The sequence below is a fragment of the Protopterus annectens genome, chromosome 17.part0, assembly GCF_019279795.1.
Source record: "Protopterus annectens isolate FY-2018-M chromosome 17.part0, PAN1.0, whole genome shotgun sequence".
In the NCBI taxonomy this organism is placed as follows: Eukaryota; Metazoa; Chordata; order Ceratodontiformes; family Protopteridae; genus Protopterus; species Protopterus annectens.
Window position 1 is genome coordinate 236,884,496 of NC_056751.1, and position 17,032 is coordinate 236,901,527.

Genomic DNA, 17,032 nt, shown 5'->3' on the forward strand with positions numbered 1-17,032 from the left:
TCTCAGCTAGAGCGTCTTCTGCGTGGAGACATGCGTGAATGGGTGTAGCTTCATTGAAGGTTGTGCGTCAGAGCTGGTAACTCGGCATGTAAAGCTCAACTACCAATCATTAGCGGCCTGGAGTTCCGCTGTGGCGACCCCTAAACGGGAAAAGCCGAAAAGACACAACAACATGAAAGACTAAAATATCTGAACTTGTACAGTGTCTCTTACAGATATCTAAGAGGAGATCTTATTCAGGTATATGGGGCATTTAGTGACAACTACCGTATATGGGGCATTTAGTGACAACTACCTCTGGGATTGTTTGGGGTTAACAAAAAGTACTAGAGAATCATCAGACAACCTATGTAGAAGATTCTATAGGAATGAGAAGTGTACTAACTGGTTCTCTGACTGAGTAGCTGATGCATGGAACAGACTACCAAATGACATTAAAGCAAGTACTAGTTTAGATATGTTTAAGAACAGTCTGGACACTTATTATGGGAACAATGTTTTGGTACACTGGCAAGCAATATTTGTATGTATACTGCTAGGGGAAAAAAGTTGAGTCGCATACTGACACCTTCCAACTTTGGTTTTGTAGAAGTACCTTGTGTAACAGCTTCTTATGCTCACAGAGCTACTGTTACACTAAGTTCTTAATCAACTACCTTGCTCTTAGAGGGAAGCAATTACAATGCAGGTCTCTGAAAGGGATGCCATGTGTGTTTTGTAAACTATGCAGAGTAAAGATTTACAGCAACAATAAACGCATTTCAAGTTATACAAAATTCTGAAAACAGTCATGGAAAAACAGCATACCCAAGCTGAAGTGCAAACAAATTCTTTGGTTTACTTTAAAAAACACACAGAAAATAAAAAGATGCAAAACAACAAAACGTTTCTCATTAGATGAAGGCTTATCAAACTGCAAATTCAGAAACATACTGTATAAAAATAATTCTGCTTGAAATTATTTAACAAAGCATAAAGTAATCTTACTTTTTTCCAGTGAACAGGACTATTTAAAATCCTTTATGCTGTTTACAGTTTAAAGGCCTCAACATGTTTTAAATATTACAGAGTTACAGTATCTGACGGAATCACAGACTGAATACATTTTCCAGACTTGAAATACTTTTAAAAAACATAAGTGTTGGCACATACGTTATGTGCAACACAATACTTTATTCTCATTACAATACATTTTGGCATCTATGCAGCATATATTACTATTCAACATTTAAAAGCATCAGCAAGGAAAGACATTTGTTTTTAATGTTAAATCTGGGTGGAATGAGCACTTCAAAATCACCAGGCATTTTTACAGTCACCAAAACATCTGTATAAAATGGAAATTACAATACTGGCCAGTTAAAGGTCACTTGCTGAGAAGTTAAACTTTGACAGAGGTGAAGTATTCAAATTTTTCTGTGCCTTAACACAGACAAGGAATTTTTACCTGAAAACATTGTATAATTACTATTTATTCCAAAGAAATCATTTTGTGCTCAGGAAACACTGATTAAGCTACAGCGAAAACCAAACTAAATCCACAGATAAACTGCAGTGCACTTTTTTTCCACAGTGAAATTTCAATGCAGCTCAAACAAAATGAAAGGCATTTGAATTTACAGTATGACGTAACTGCTGCTTTATGCTTTTCCAGGCTGGATGCTAGACACTCAGGCTGTTAAATTACACTGTGAAGCATTCTTTTACCTCATGACAGGCTTGTTTTTACAAGGAAATAGACTGAATATATACTCCCAATTATGCTCAAAAAAGCCAACATAAATCCCACAAAGCAAGAGGCCAGTTTTACATCTATCCTTAGCTCAGTACTGCAAGTCAGTGGTCAAGTATAAGTGTGTCAGAACACTTAGTCTTCCTTAAAATGCAGCAAGCAAAAAGGGACTTTTCAAATGGTAACTGAACAAGTGAAACATTTCTCAGCTGTTCGTGTCAATGAATAAGGAATGCAAGGGTGTTACTTCAACGGCAAATTTTTAAAATATTTTAAATTCATACAGTTTATATGAGGACAGCTGGTTTGGTGCCTTTTATACAAAACCAGATATGTTGCAGTGTGAGTAGCCTCATTGCAATGATACCAAGACTTCAACAGGCTTATTTTCTTCCTTATGTTTCCCTATAGGAATATAAACATTTATACAATTTTTTGCAGAGCATATTGTATTATTTTCTAGAAAAATGAACTTTTTAAAATGACAATATGCACACATACAGCACTTTTCACTCCAGTTTACAGTCAGCCAGAGTATGATAATGTGCTTAGAGCTGACTACTAACATTCCTTCTACATTCCTTCAGGTGAAGAAGGCCTAAATTATACTGACGGGCACTGTCTTGTCTTACCTGCAAGTCATATGATATCAAGGGAGCATAACACCACAAACAGCAGTACACTCATAATATAACCAATTCCAAAAGTCAAATCGATATTTAAAAAGGGACCCCCTAAGAAAAAGTAAAAATATTAAAAAGCCAACACTGAACATATGGACACTCCACCCTCCAGATTCCACAATATCACTTTCCAAAGCCATTTAAGGGAACTCTTAATATGTATTAAAGGGAGAAGTACTTCAGCTGTGCTACTTATAAAAGAATGGTGCAATTGTGATACAAAACTGGTGCTATTATAAAAAAAATGTAGCAGTTTACAGGCCATTTCACTTAGAAGTAATGAGCTGGCTGGTCTTAGAGTCCCTTCAACACAAGTCAGAAATTTCATATCAGTAACAAAGTTCAGATCTCAGTTCAGTAGCAATATCTAGAAAATACATAACAGTACAATACTTTTAACTGTAAGAGAATAAAATGTCTTTTATCCCCCTCCCCCAATTTAAAGCCATCCATTGAATGGCATGGGACAGCAACAAACTGCAAAGAATTCAAATAATATACTGCCACACAATCACAACACATTAATTTGAAAAGGAGAAAGAATAAAACTAATTATTCTTAGTCTCCAGCTGTGACTGCTTTTTCACACCGTGCTATGGTTAAACACTACTGCAGACATTTAAGTAATTTTAAACACCTTTTTCTAAGCAAATATCAATTTTGCAGCATATTAGTTTTTAGTAAGTCTTGCACTGTACTGAACTGGAACTGTGCTTTAAAATAATTAAGATTTACATTTCCTCAGTACTTTTAAACAGCTTCAGAAATAATCCAGGAAATTAACTCAAATTATGAAGGCATCTGTCAAAAAAAGCTAACTCAACAAGTTTTAACATGTTTCTAAACAATTTAATTAAAATGCACAGCAATGTACCTTAGTCCACCAAAGTACTACATCAGTTTTCATCCTATTCACAATTGCAGCAGTCTGAGTCTAACCAGCCTGTTACTCCTTGAAATCAATTTGAAAAAAAAAATTAAAACTTTAAACCGACTGAGACAACAGCACTTTATGTCAGGGATGCAAATATATTCCACAGAGAAACAAATTGCATGCAAACTGAAAAGGAAATGGGGGCTAGGGCTTCCCTTAAACCCTTATCTTTACTGGCAGTGCTGGGCTATCATACAGAATAAATCTTAGCTTCACACTTAAGACAAAAGTCTGTAAAGCTAATGTCAATATTCAGACAAGGTTCTGAAGTCTTTTCTTACTTCTATGTACAGTGTATTCGCAGACATCATCCCACGGCCATCAAGGCAGTTTTAGGATTACAGTAGGTTGTCTGAGGTACACATCATTCTCATAAGTAAAGGACAAGGAATATTAAAACCATTTTTTAACACAATTTTTTTAGTAGTAAGCACAAATGCCAGTTTCTGAAAAAGGCTGCTGGCCTGACTTCTGCATTCACTTCTGTTAATCTACATTCCTAAGATGGCTTGCAGTGTTTTACAAAACCCACTTTGAGGGAAAAAAAAAAAAACAAGTTACCTGAAAAGATGATGAGACCAGAATGAAGCCTATTTTCTGACGTCTAGGGTGTTTAATAGTAAATTACCACTAAAGCAAGCATGCTAAATAAAGTGAGACACTCATTGAAACATCTGGATCCTCACCCTCTGCCTAGCTGTCAATTTGTATCCCGTACTCATTTGTTTAGTACAACTATTCATTTACCACCAACATTTAAACAAATACATTTTCATTACCTCATCCTGAGTGCATTGCTCTTGAGAGATCATGCTTTTCTTAAATGTTTAAATATAACAAATTTGTCAGCTGGAACAAGAATCCCCCTTTATTTGGCTCCACAAAGGCTAGATAATGGAAGGGTGAAATCATCATGATGGAAGGTACAATTCAAATCTCCATCTAAATGGGTTTGGAAGACTACTGCTTATTTTCACTCAATAACATGCATTCGTGTAAATGCACTGGAGTGGGGAAGAGGGGATCCAGATATTTAACGAGACAGTATAATGTAAGAAAGTGTTAAATTGCTGCTTTTTTCTGTGACACATATGTTAGTGCATAACCTGGCCTTTATAGCCTTTCTTTTTCAACAAGAAATTGTATCTTACCATAGCAGCTTTATTTTTCAGCCAAATTCCAGCTCTTTTTACAGCCTTTCTACAGAGATGCATTACAAAACAATGACACAAAGGCCTTTTTGCCCATAGACTTGTATAAACAATAAAATGAGTCTCATTACAATAAACAATCAAATACAGGTTTTCATATCAGGTTTTATTACACAATGTATATATTCTTTTTTACCCATTTGTGTGGTCCCTTTTTTCCTTCATAGATTAGCAGTTCCTTTACAATTATGTCAGAAAAGCCAAGGGAGTGCAGCTCCTTAAATGTTCCCATCATCTAGCATTTTGTTCACACCATCACACAGTTTTTGCAAATGAGACTTGTAAGATCCATAGGGATTGTACAAAGCAGCCAGAAATTCACAATCTGAGAAGTGACTAAAGACATTATTAATACGTCCATGTGATTTTGATGTTAAGTGACGATTTATCAACTGATGCAGCATTTCTCTGCATTCATTCAACAATTTAGATAAAACATTCCGATCAAAGGTAAAATCCACCTGATGGAAACTGACAACTGTCATGGCCAGCTGATGAACCTTCTTTTTAAATTTCTCCATTAGTGCGATTTCATCTTCATTGAACTGATCATTTCTGTAGAGAATTGCTAGCTTCAGGACAATTTTAATGAGATTTTTGATGATCTTCTCTGCTTCTTTTTTGCTTTGTGTATACTCCTTGGTTACGCTGTACAACTCATCTAAAACACTGCTACTTGTGTCATCTATAAGGGCATTCGCCACTGACTTGCACGCCATTTTTCCAAGGATCTTCTTCTGGACCTGAACAGCCAGATTCTTGGAATTAAAGACATCTGTAGCCACTAAAAAAGAAAAAAATATATACATTTCACATCAGTACAAGCATTAGAAAAATGAAACAGTGTATCAAAATGTGCTTAGCTAATAAACAATGCCTATTCAACAAACCAGTCTGTGACTGGTAGATATGATGCTACAGTGTTAAGATAGATATGATGCTACAGTGTTAAGAAACCAAAGACTAACACCAGCTATGGAAGTAACAAGGTCTCTCTTCTGAGGAATCAGTAAAACAATGCCAGTAGTTTTAAATAAGACATATTTTTAGAAGTGTAATAAGATATGGTGGCACAATTTTGTTTTCAGCAGCGACGTCAAGATACCTTCAATGCCTTACTGTGTTTGAACTGCGAAGAAGCAAGTACCTGTTTTGTTGTGCAAACAGAGGCCTTCTACATTCTGAATGATGTACTTAGGAAAAACATAAAATATCTTGGCAAATTTAATCCAACTTCTAACAAAACTCCTGTGCCCAGGAAACTCACTTGTGTAAAAACTTACCATAAGAGTAAATGTTCAGACAGATCACTGTTGCAGTATTGTTGACAAATAGGATGCTTCCTGCAAAGGAGAGTGCACATCTGGCCAGTATGCCAATGCTTAGTCACTTATTCCTCGCACACTTTATATCTGACCTTGGACCTAGACAAAAGGGCTATATGCATGTATACAAGGGAAGTACAGGCACTAATCCTCAGAATTTTCATGCCCCAGAGAGTTACTGAGACTAGCTACAACATGGTACAGAAGGGAAATGGTAGGCAAGTTGGGGTTCCACCTTAGCCAAAAAGAAGAAAGGTGGGAAGGTGTCTTTTGACAATTCTTGTGATGGTAAAATGCTATCAGAAAGACCCATAAAAACTAGTTTTTCTCTACAAAGCATTTTCCTACCTCACCTTGCACTCGAGAAACACTGCTGCCCTGCCACGTCTATTTCCAACTCTTTCCTACTCACAAATGTTAGCTCATCCCTTTTAACAAAACTGGAGCACTGATATAATAAAATTGCAAAATTTGCAACCCATCCTCTAAGTAAAACTCATCATTGCCCAGCACTCAACCATCTAAAGGGTTGGAATTCCCCAAATAACAAAACGTCAATCAACTGAAACTATTCCAAAGTATAATTCATCACCCAAACAAATGTCCAGCATGGAAGATAGTAATATTATGGTGCCACCTATCTGGAGCTTGCAAATCTAATGACACATATCTTGCACAAGTCCATAGATCAAACAAACATGGTGAAGCAATCTATACTTAATGTGTTTCCAAATGTTGGAATACTCTCCCACAAGGCCTAAGTCAAATCCTAACTCCAAAACACTTCGAACCAATTCTCAGGACTCATCTCAAGAACACCAAATTGTGCTCTTGCCGCACTTCTCCTGGTTAGACATTGCTACAAATCTAGCCATCTGTCCCTTTCTCTGTAGTATTCTTTTTGTCTTCTTGCATAATCTAAACTTCTGGAATTTCATCAGAAGACCCAGTAGCTTACCCCACAGAAATTTTTACCACACAATCTGCTGTCTAGTAATACGGTCTTACACATGCTATTTCATCAGCCTAATAACATAATGGACGTTTGTATTGTTATCATTGCTACTTAGTAAATCTGAAATGTAACTCTGTGAAATAAAATTTCTACATCTCTTTTCTCCTTTATGTACTCATTTTTTTATCTTATGTGTGATTTGCATTGTATTCTATTAACAGCTTGTACGATTTGTTAACTGTGGAACTTTTCTTCCTAGGTGTCTTCTGAAAAGGGGTCTGTCATGGCCCAGTTGGACTTTCCCAGGAAAAGTATCAATTAATATAAAATAAAATAAATGTATGTATCACTAACCTTCCAGTTTTCTGCAGTCCAAAAGCTGACCTACCACACCATCAAAACAAACAAAAAAAGCAGCTTTCCTTGCCCTTTCCTACCACCTCCTAACTGCAACACCCTAAAATACAAAACTCCACCCCAAACTTCCCTCTTCTTAGGGATGCCACATTTACTGACTCAAACTAACTACAAAAGTCTAATAGTGCAGTAGAGGATAACATCTCTACTGAAAAGTGTTATACAACAACAATAAAAGTGCAATTAGAAGTTAGACAAGATGTCTCCTTTATTTGTGGATTTTTTCAGTGATCTACAAATGCATTAAGAACACTGGAAGTTACTATGCAAGCAATCAATGGGGATATATAAAGTCTAGCCCTTAAAACACCCACAGAAGAAGGTGTTTGGCTCTAACACCTTTAAAAATAGCATCCTATTAAAAACACAGTAATAGTAATGATAATGATCCCTCCCGCTTTTGAAAAGGTCCATACAGGTAATCTCTCGGGTAAATCTGTAGCTACCCAGCCACTTGTTGAAATGCTGCCATAATACTCCGAGTGACGGTCTTCCTTCAGAAGTCTTTAATTACAACAGAAAGTAGCAAATATCATCATGAAAACTTTAAAAGAAAAATCATTTGTATAGCAATTATATCTCTGAAGCTGCTGGATATAAAATACAGATATAACTGAGACCAACTTTCAAATGTACAGTAAAGTCAGAACGGTTGTAAAGGAAGATGTATTCAACTATGAGGGGGTGCTGAAAAGTTCTAAGTCCAACCAAGAATGGAATGACGTGGGGCTATGAAACTTTCAAGTTATTTAACATATTCTTGCCAAAGTTCAACACACTTGGCACATCCTGTCTTTAGTCTCTGTAACCCTGGCAAAAAACAGTCTGAAGTCTGGTAACTGAAATACTGCTCCACTGCTGCAATCACCTGCAAATCACTCAAAAATTGTCCCCATTTCAAACTCTTTTTAAGGTTTGGAAACAGGAAATAGTCAGATGGAGCAAGATCTGGTGAGTAGGGTCGATGGCCTATGCACTCAAACACCAAATTCATTAAAACACCCATCTTTTTGCCAGCCTTGTGAACAGATGCATTTTCTTGCAAAAAGAGAACTCCTTTCCACAGCTTCCCTCTCCTTTTTTCTTTTAATGCCTCCTTTAATTAGCACATCAAGTTATAGCAGTATTCTGCATTAACCGTTTGTCCCCTTGGAAGATAGTTAGTGAATATAACACCTTCCAGATTCCAAAATACTGTGGTGATGACCTTTCCTGACGACTTTTGATTCTTGAACTACTTTGGGCTTGGCAAACCTGAGTGTTGCTATTTTGCATGGACTGTTTTGTTTCAGGACCATAGTGGTGTAACCATGTTTCACCAACAGTAACTAGTCATTCCAAAAAGTTGGCAACAGCTCAATGAAAATGCCACAAAATCAACTTGGAAGTATCCATTTGACATCTTTTCTCATCGGCATTCTGACATTTGGGCACCTACTTTGCTGACAGCTTCTGCATACCCAGCTGCTCATGGATTATAAACCCGACAATCCCTGGATATCTGTAGTGTCTTCATCAATTGTTTTAGCCGATATTCACAGATCTGCCAAAATTAGGTCATGGACATGTTCATCAATTTCAGGAAATGACACCATTTGAGGCCTCCTATACCGTGCTGCATCTTCAGTCTTGAAATCTCCATGCTGAAAGTTTGCACACCACTTCTTCACAGCTGAGTAAGAAGGGCACTTGTCATTAAATGTTTGCATCATACATTCACTGATTTCCTTTAAAGCTTTCTTCTGCAGGAATAGGAACTTCATGACGGCTTGGAGTTCCACACTTGAAAATTCCACACTTTTCTTTGACATGGTTCAATGACCTGAAACAATGCCAAAACATAGCATTACGATTCTGCAAATTGGCACTTTACAAGATGAAATAACCCACCTTTCAGCTACAGAGGCAAAATAACACTCAGAATTTAGAAAGTTGGTCAGGCTTAGAACTATTTAGCACACCCTCCTAAACTGACTTATTAGGCAGAAAAAACAAAATTACACCGCAGACTGCAGCAAACAAACTATAAATTTACCAGTCTAAAATAGCCTATTTCTCCAAGTGATTAGAGCAATTAAAGACAAGACTGCATTAAATTTCTACTTTGGTTATTACGGCTGAATATCACAATAAACCACCTGTAGCAGTTCTTCACAGTCATTCTGTATATACACAAAATCAACATACATGCTTCTTAAAAATGTAGAAACCTGGATTTAAATAAAGGGTTCTCATGGAAAGACAGATAATGCTTAGCTTTAATTAAACAGTCCAAAAACATAAAAATATTATGCTCATCAGTGCACAGAACACAACATTTATTTTCAGAAGCTGTCCAGAAAAAAAATATCACCCAGAAAGACACGTCATCACCTTAGCATGGATAGGACAAATGGGTCTGGGAAGCACTAAGGGACTGTGTATTCATGCATTATGTTGTAGCCAATACTATTTCGAGTTCGGGTTTATTTCCATGTTTATAAATATAAACAGGGGCACAGACAGAACAGTTGTGAAGCCAGATAAACAACAAATACTAATAAAACCACAAGTACAAATAAACAGTTGTTGTTGTCTTTCGGCTTTTCCCGGTTAGGGGTCGCCACAGTGGAACTCCGGTCCGCTAATTACTGGCAGTAGATTTTCACAGTGCCGAGTTGCCAGCTCGATGCCCAACCTTCAATGAAGGCACGCCCATTCATGCATGTCTTTTAGAACGCCACTTGACTCACGGGGAGGACATGGAGACTCCACACAGAAGGCACTCCCCGCACACTAGCTGAGAATTGAACGGGAGAACCTCTTGCTGTGAGGCAACAATGCTACCGCTGCACCATCGCAGATATATAAATACAAATAAACAGTAATCAGCATAAAAAACATGGTAAAAACTGCATATTTTCAATAGAAAATAGACACTGGTCCACTATAAGTAAATCAAATAGGAAAGTTTTTAAGTAGCATTTAAAACTACTTATACTAGACTCTTTCAGCATTCTAAGCAGCATATTGTAAAGCTGCAGCCCTTGATCAGCAATTACAAATTCCAGCAGCTTCATGTCACATCTCTGGAAGTATCAGACTGGAGTGACTTGTACCATATCAGAAGATTTCACAAATAACAGGGACCCAAGTCATGCAGGGACAGCTAGACCACATCCAACTCAAAAGCCCAGGAAAAAATGAAAAGAACAAAACCCACTTGTCCTGCCTTACTTTAAATTAACCTTCATTGCATTGTACATTAAAAATTCTTGGCACTTCAGTTTGCCAGTCTTCATGGAGACAGTACTTATATATAAACAATTAACATAATTAATTCAATTCCATTATTTCAAATTCTTAAAGTGATGAGGCTTAAACTGCTCCAATTTATATGTACATTTAAACCACTTGGTTTGTAGTCCTAAATTTTAAAATAAAATAACTTCTTTCTTCAGTTACCAAATTTTAACAGTACATCTTAAACATTTTGGACACTGTAAAAGATCAAAATACTGTAACTTTGAATGATTTGCATTATGATTACAATCACATATATGTTTTGCCACTAAATCAGTCATACAGCCACAGCATTTATTATAAAGGTGCACCTTTTCTCTCTTTTTAAACTTTTCGTTTCCCCAATATACACTTACTTACACTCTCATATAAGTGCAAGCACAACACCTACAGTAGAGCTAGGCATCGTTATCAGAGCATTTAAATATAAGCTGATAACGTGGCATCCTGTCTAACTTATAAATCAGTGCTAGTAATGAGATAACCCTGTAAGTAGGCAGGCTATAGAGTTTTGAACCAACTGAAGATGGTCAGGTTCACATTCAGGAAGCAATAGCTACAGGGTATGATAGTAGTCCAGTGAGAAGAAATCCAAAACTTGAACCACTACGGCTAAATGTGAGGGTGAAATAAGGTGCTTAATGTGGAAAAAGTTCCTAAGATGAAAACAGGGAGATCTAACAAATGCTAAAATCTGGTCCTCAATAGTCAGTTTGTTAGTAAAAACAACTCAGATAAGTTTTGCCACAGATTCCAGTTCACCACGCCACAATAAATGATGCTGGGGAAGAAGGATGCAGCAGGCAATTCCCTCAAAATGGCAAGTAGATTCAAAGCCACAGCCTCGGAAGTACTAAGCTTCAGACAATTAGCTAACATCCAGTCATGAATACATTCAATATTGTTGGCCAGAGTTCTAAGTCAGATGGGCTTCTGATGGAAGGACAGGTACACCTGCAGGTCAGTAGTACAGCAAGGACAGCTTGTAAGCTTCTCCTATGAATAACCTCTCCAAGGGGAAGCATAAATACAGTGAAGAATAGTGCGCCTAATCTAAGATGCTGCACACCACCACAGATAACTAAGCAAAAAGCAATAGAATTCCCCTGTGATGCTGCTCTTACTGTATGTCTGGACAGGTAGGAGAAAAAAACATTCCTGATTTAAACCACATACACCCGGCTATGGTTGTGAACAACCCAATAAGACCTCATGATCCACTGAATCAATGATGACTGAGAGATCTAACAGAATGAGGATGAAGTAATGCTTTCTCACCATGAGATGATTACTAAGAGCCATTTCAGCACTGTGTCTGCAACAAAGCAATGTCAAAATGGGTCATAGGTGTCCTACGTTGATAGACAAGAATCCAACTGTATATAATTCAACTTTGCCAAAACTTTATCAAAAAGGGAATGTTGGAGAGATATCCAAAATTATCAAGATTGAGGGCTAGACCCGCCTTTTTTGTGGATAGGAGAAACCAAGACTTCCTTTAGTAAAGTTGGAAAGACCCTACCCAAAAGAGAGGTAGCAACAATCTGATACAAGAATGACCCTAGCTCACTTCGACAGAACAAATCCAGCTTAAATGGTAACGATCCAGTTCACAGACTGTTGTGTGCATGGAGTACTTATCGAGAGCTATTATCCCACCCCCAAAGAAATAAAGCTGCTTAACAGGAAAACTAGTCATCTTCCACTACTGCTAGGGGTCTGAATAGCCCTCCCAGCTGTCTCTCAGACATGATTTGCCCACCCTGGTTATTCGACTTCTCTGGAAAGTTTAAACCAAGAGAAGACATTAACAGAGCAAGTACATACTGGCTTATGTCCAACTGCTACTAGGTATGCCCGTACAGCCAGTTTCTCCTACACCCATCTCATCTTACTTTCTGCTAAACAATGCATTAAATGCACTGTTTCTGCTGTATCTCGTAATAAGTTGCCCTGTGTTCAGTTGACCAACTATGCCCTACAACTCTTCTCCCTGTTCACATTCAAGACGTATACTGTATTTCAGTCTTTGTCTCCCTAAAACTAAGCAGCTGTACAGAAACATAGCAAGCAGCAACTCTGTAACCAGTCTGATAAAAACTACCCATAAAATAATAAATATTTAATGTTATTAGTCAGCCATGTAATCAAAATCTAAACAATTTTTTTGTATATTACTATAGCTCATGACCTTACTTTTGCCTGGCTACAAGTGGCTTCACTACACTCTCGTCCACTCCCATATCATTAAATGTATTGACCAAAGCATATCACCTAACCTACCCCTACCCCCATATCCTAAATTCTATTGCTTAAAACATATCACCTGACGCTTCACTACCCATAACAGCCATTATAGCTAACCAATTAAAAACTAACAAACAATTAATTACAAATCAGAAAACATTTTCCCATCCTTCTTGTATCACACCCCACTCAACAGTTGACTCATATTTTTGTAGTTTTCTTCCTCCCATTTCCTCTTCTATAGTCTAATATACAACTATTTCACAAATCCCATCATGCATATACCTCTGCTTCTTCTAACAGGAACTTTAAATGTCCTAAGCCAATTTACTTATGAATCATGCCCTACCTGCACTCGAATGAAGTTCTCCACATAACCCTTCTTAGCCCTTGTCCACAGATACAGTTCCCTAATCTGGCCATCCCTCTTCAGCATAGACAACATCCTACTTGCAAAATATACATTACTAACCTGCACCAAATAAAAACCAGACACTCCATTGCAAAACAAGTACCAAAACTACTTCTCCATAACCTCAAAAACTACACCACCCACCCCAATAAAGTAATACAAAGCAGAGATGTACACCCCAATCCTTGCCCAACACTAGTCCCACCAAAACAAACCTAACACCCAATCTACCAATCACCCTGCAAAAATACTCCCCTCCTCAACCATCCTCTAAAATGCAGCAAACCCCAGTTTATTCCACTAGCATAAAAATATATAATCACAATGCCTGATGCATCTGCAACAAGATGTCAGACCTTAATATGGATTAAATTCCACCACACCTACATCAACAGAGAATACCACAAGCCTCCCCAAAGCCCTATACTTCAACTCTGTGAGAAACTAAATACGATTCATCAAAACTGATTAAATCAAAAACGTAAACACTGGGACTGGGAACCTCTCAAATATCTGCATCTAGATGAAGCTGTCACTTCACTAACCCCTTCTTAACCATACTAAACCAATAAGCCCCACTGAGACATAAAAGTGAAAATAAACTCTGCCCCATGCAACACAGTCTAAAATCAACTCTTCCTCCAAAGACTAAACCTATAGGCCTCACAATTCAACTAGGTGGTTCACCTGGTATCTCAACAATTACTCCCAGTCTGTAAAATGGAATGACTCCCACTCCACATTCCTTCCAATCACTACAGGAATCCCAGGGTCCAGGGATCCATACCTGGGCAAATACTTTTCAATGTCTTCATTAACAACATGCACAAGAAATCAAAACTTGAACTCAATATGCTGATGCTTCATCTTTAGTTTGCTCAGCCTCAAATCATACCACATTAGAAACCATCACATAGGAAGCTTTCAGCTTCATAGAAAACATATTAAATACATTTCAATTGCTCTTAAACCCCAACAAAACCAAATTAATCTTATTCCTTCCTAAAAGCATAAATCAAAACACAGACCTTTCTAGTACTGCCTCAAACACAAAAGTTAAAAACATCACCAACATAAAATCACTAGGAATTAACACTGATAAAGTTAACATTTGATCTGCACATTGAAACTGCAGTCAAAAAGATACATTGCAAACTAGGCCCTAAAGAGCAAAGCACCTGCTAAGTGATCATAGCAAAAAATAGCTGCCACCTCCTTTCTCCTTCCTACCCTCCCCTATATGCCTCAACAACATTTACAAATCTCAACTCTTCCAGCCCACAAAACTAGAAAGCTGGCAGCCTCCAAAACTGCTCCCATTCTGCATGGTGCACAACACCCTCAACTGGCTTGAACCTCCTTAATACATTATTCTCTCTCAGCTACTCACAGGACACAGATGCTTCATCATCCACTTTAACACACTCTCACTGTCACATCTCATTGAATGCCATGTACCAAATAGAACCCCAAGATCCTCAGAACTTCAAGTAACTTTTGTTAATAAATCTACGTATTATGGTGAGTCACTATTCTCGGTCGCCATTTCCAAGGCATGGAACAAGCTTCCCAACCACATCAGGCTTTTAAATAACCTGCAGCTATTCAAATATGCCCTAAACCATCACCTGACAACTAATAAACAATGCAACTGTACCACACCTACAGTTTGAATTATGCAGTCCTAAGTCTGCCCGCCATGGATACTATATAAATGTATTAATATAGTATTTTAATTCTATTCACAAAATATTGAAAACATGCATCTCCTTACATACATACAAATATTTCACCTATGGGCATTAATGCCCTTAACAAGGTACCAAAACACTTGCTCCCATAACGTGTCCAGGCTGTTCTTAAAAATATCTAAACTAGTACTTGCTTTAATGTAATTTGGTAGTCTGTTCCATGCATCAGCTACTCTGTCAGAGAACCAGTTAGTACACTTCTCATTCATATAGAATCTTCTACACAGGTTATCTGATGATTCTCTAGTACTTTTTGACAACCCCAAACATTCCCAGAGGTAGTCGTCTCTAAATGCCCCATACACCTGAATAAGATCTCCTCTTAAGATATTTATAGGAGACACTACAATTTCAGATATTTTAGTCTTTCATAATAAATTTTCACATCCACTGATGGCCTTGGTATATTTCCGCTGTATTCTTTCCAGTTTCCTCATGCTTGTTTTCTTATAGGTTCATAGGTTCATAGGTTTATACTAGGCTATCTGCCCTAAGGCATTTATAAGCCTAGCCCAAAGTTTTGTGGCTTACGCCACCCCTTATGTTAAAAAATATTGTGCCCATTAGTTTGTTTTGCCTCTGTCCAGCAGTGACACAGAGATGATTCCCGGGGTAAACCTACAATCTCCCATCCACCGGTCAAGATTTCTCTTGAACAGAGCCAGCGAGGTGCTCTGCCTCACATGGACCGGGATTTTATTCCACAGCATAGGGAGTCTCTGAGTGACAAATCTATCCCTCCAGCATGTCTTATTTATATCCGTGCTAAGGTTTAAGTCGCTTGCTCTAGTGGATCTGGTAGATTTGGATTTTTTGAGGTGCAGCAATAGGATTTCCATATTGTTATTCCATAATCAAGTCTGGGTCTAATGTAACTATCACTGACTTCATCCTTTTAGAAAAACGCATAGCTGATCTATCCACATATCTAGGTCCTCAAATGAGTCTACAGTTTAAATCACTGTGTGCTGTATTAAATATTCACCTTTCAATTTATGTCTCCCAAATCTCATATGCTTAGTTTTTGATGTATTTATCAGCATATTATTCTCCTGTCCCAAGTGCTCAATTTAGTCAAGTTATTTTGCATAATCAGTTTACCCAATTTCAGGTCGTCTGTATATAGACTGTAGAATACCTCAGATGAAAAAGTTAGGTCTGAAATATGCAATCTAAACAAGAAAGGGCCTAGGACAGAGCCCTGAGGGACACCCGGACTGTTACCAAGAATTTCACTTGTCCAATTGCTGTATTATACTTGCCATGTCCTATGTGAAAGCCATGCAGCTATCCACATGCAGCTATCCATCTTATCAAGATCAATACCTAGTTGTACTAATTTATTGATCAGTGTTTTGTGCATCACCCTGTCAAATGCTTAATTTAAATCCATATAAATTACATCACAGCACAATTTTTCATCCATTCATTTATAGCTGTGATATTGTTAAAGATCATATTACAGGTGGTAATAGATCTACTTTCAAAATATCCATGCTGATACTTGGTTTCAAGTCCCAACCTAGCCATTTCTGACAATAACTTATCCAAATTACTTTCTCCATTATTTTTCCACAACATAAAAGTAGACTTAAGGTTTTTTTCCTTAATCAGATACGTTTTAAAAATAATGTTTGTTGATTGAATGCTTTGAAGTAATTTGTAAATAATGTCTGTTGAGGTTTCCTTTCTTCTTTTGAATTTTCAAAAATGTATTTCTATCTTTGTTTTGGAACTTTCATTACACTGGACCTCAGCTGATAATTGCCATTTCAGTTCCCAGGTGGACTTTCCCTGGTTAAACAAAAGTGAATAAATAAATAAAAATAAATAATGGAGGAAAAAAATACATTAAATCACTGTAATCAGATATCAGGAAGTCACATGAAGTCCAAGATGGCAACCTCAGTAAGACTGAATAGAACTCTCTCGCTGCAGTATGCGTGAAGTCCAACCTGATCAAATGAAAGCTTGGCAGCAACAGAATGAACAGCCAAATTACATTACATAAAGAAAAAAGATTTCTGGATGTTCAATCTTGACTGCATAGCTTCTCAACAACCTGAAAAGTGCAGCCTGTCAA

At 37.4% G+C, this 17,032-nt stretch overlaps 1 protein-coding gene across 3 annotated transcripts in view; it reads right to left on the reverse strand.

Annotated features, from left to right (window-relative positions):
- Positions 1–813: 813 nt before the first annotated feature.
- TNFAIP8 (TNF alpha induced protein 8) overlaps positions 814–17,032 on the reverse strand; it is a 653,571-nt gene continuing 637,352 nt past the window's right edge. For all 3 annotated transcript variants that reach the window (XM_044059443.1, XM_044059441.1, XM_044059440.1), the window contains one exon: positions 814–5,344. In XM_044059443.1, coding sequence (XP_043915378.1) covers positions 4,779–5,344 — 566 coding nt within the window. In that variant the 3' untranslated portion in view covers positions 814–4,778. The remainder of the gene's footprint in view (positions 5,345–17,032) is intronic.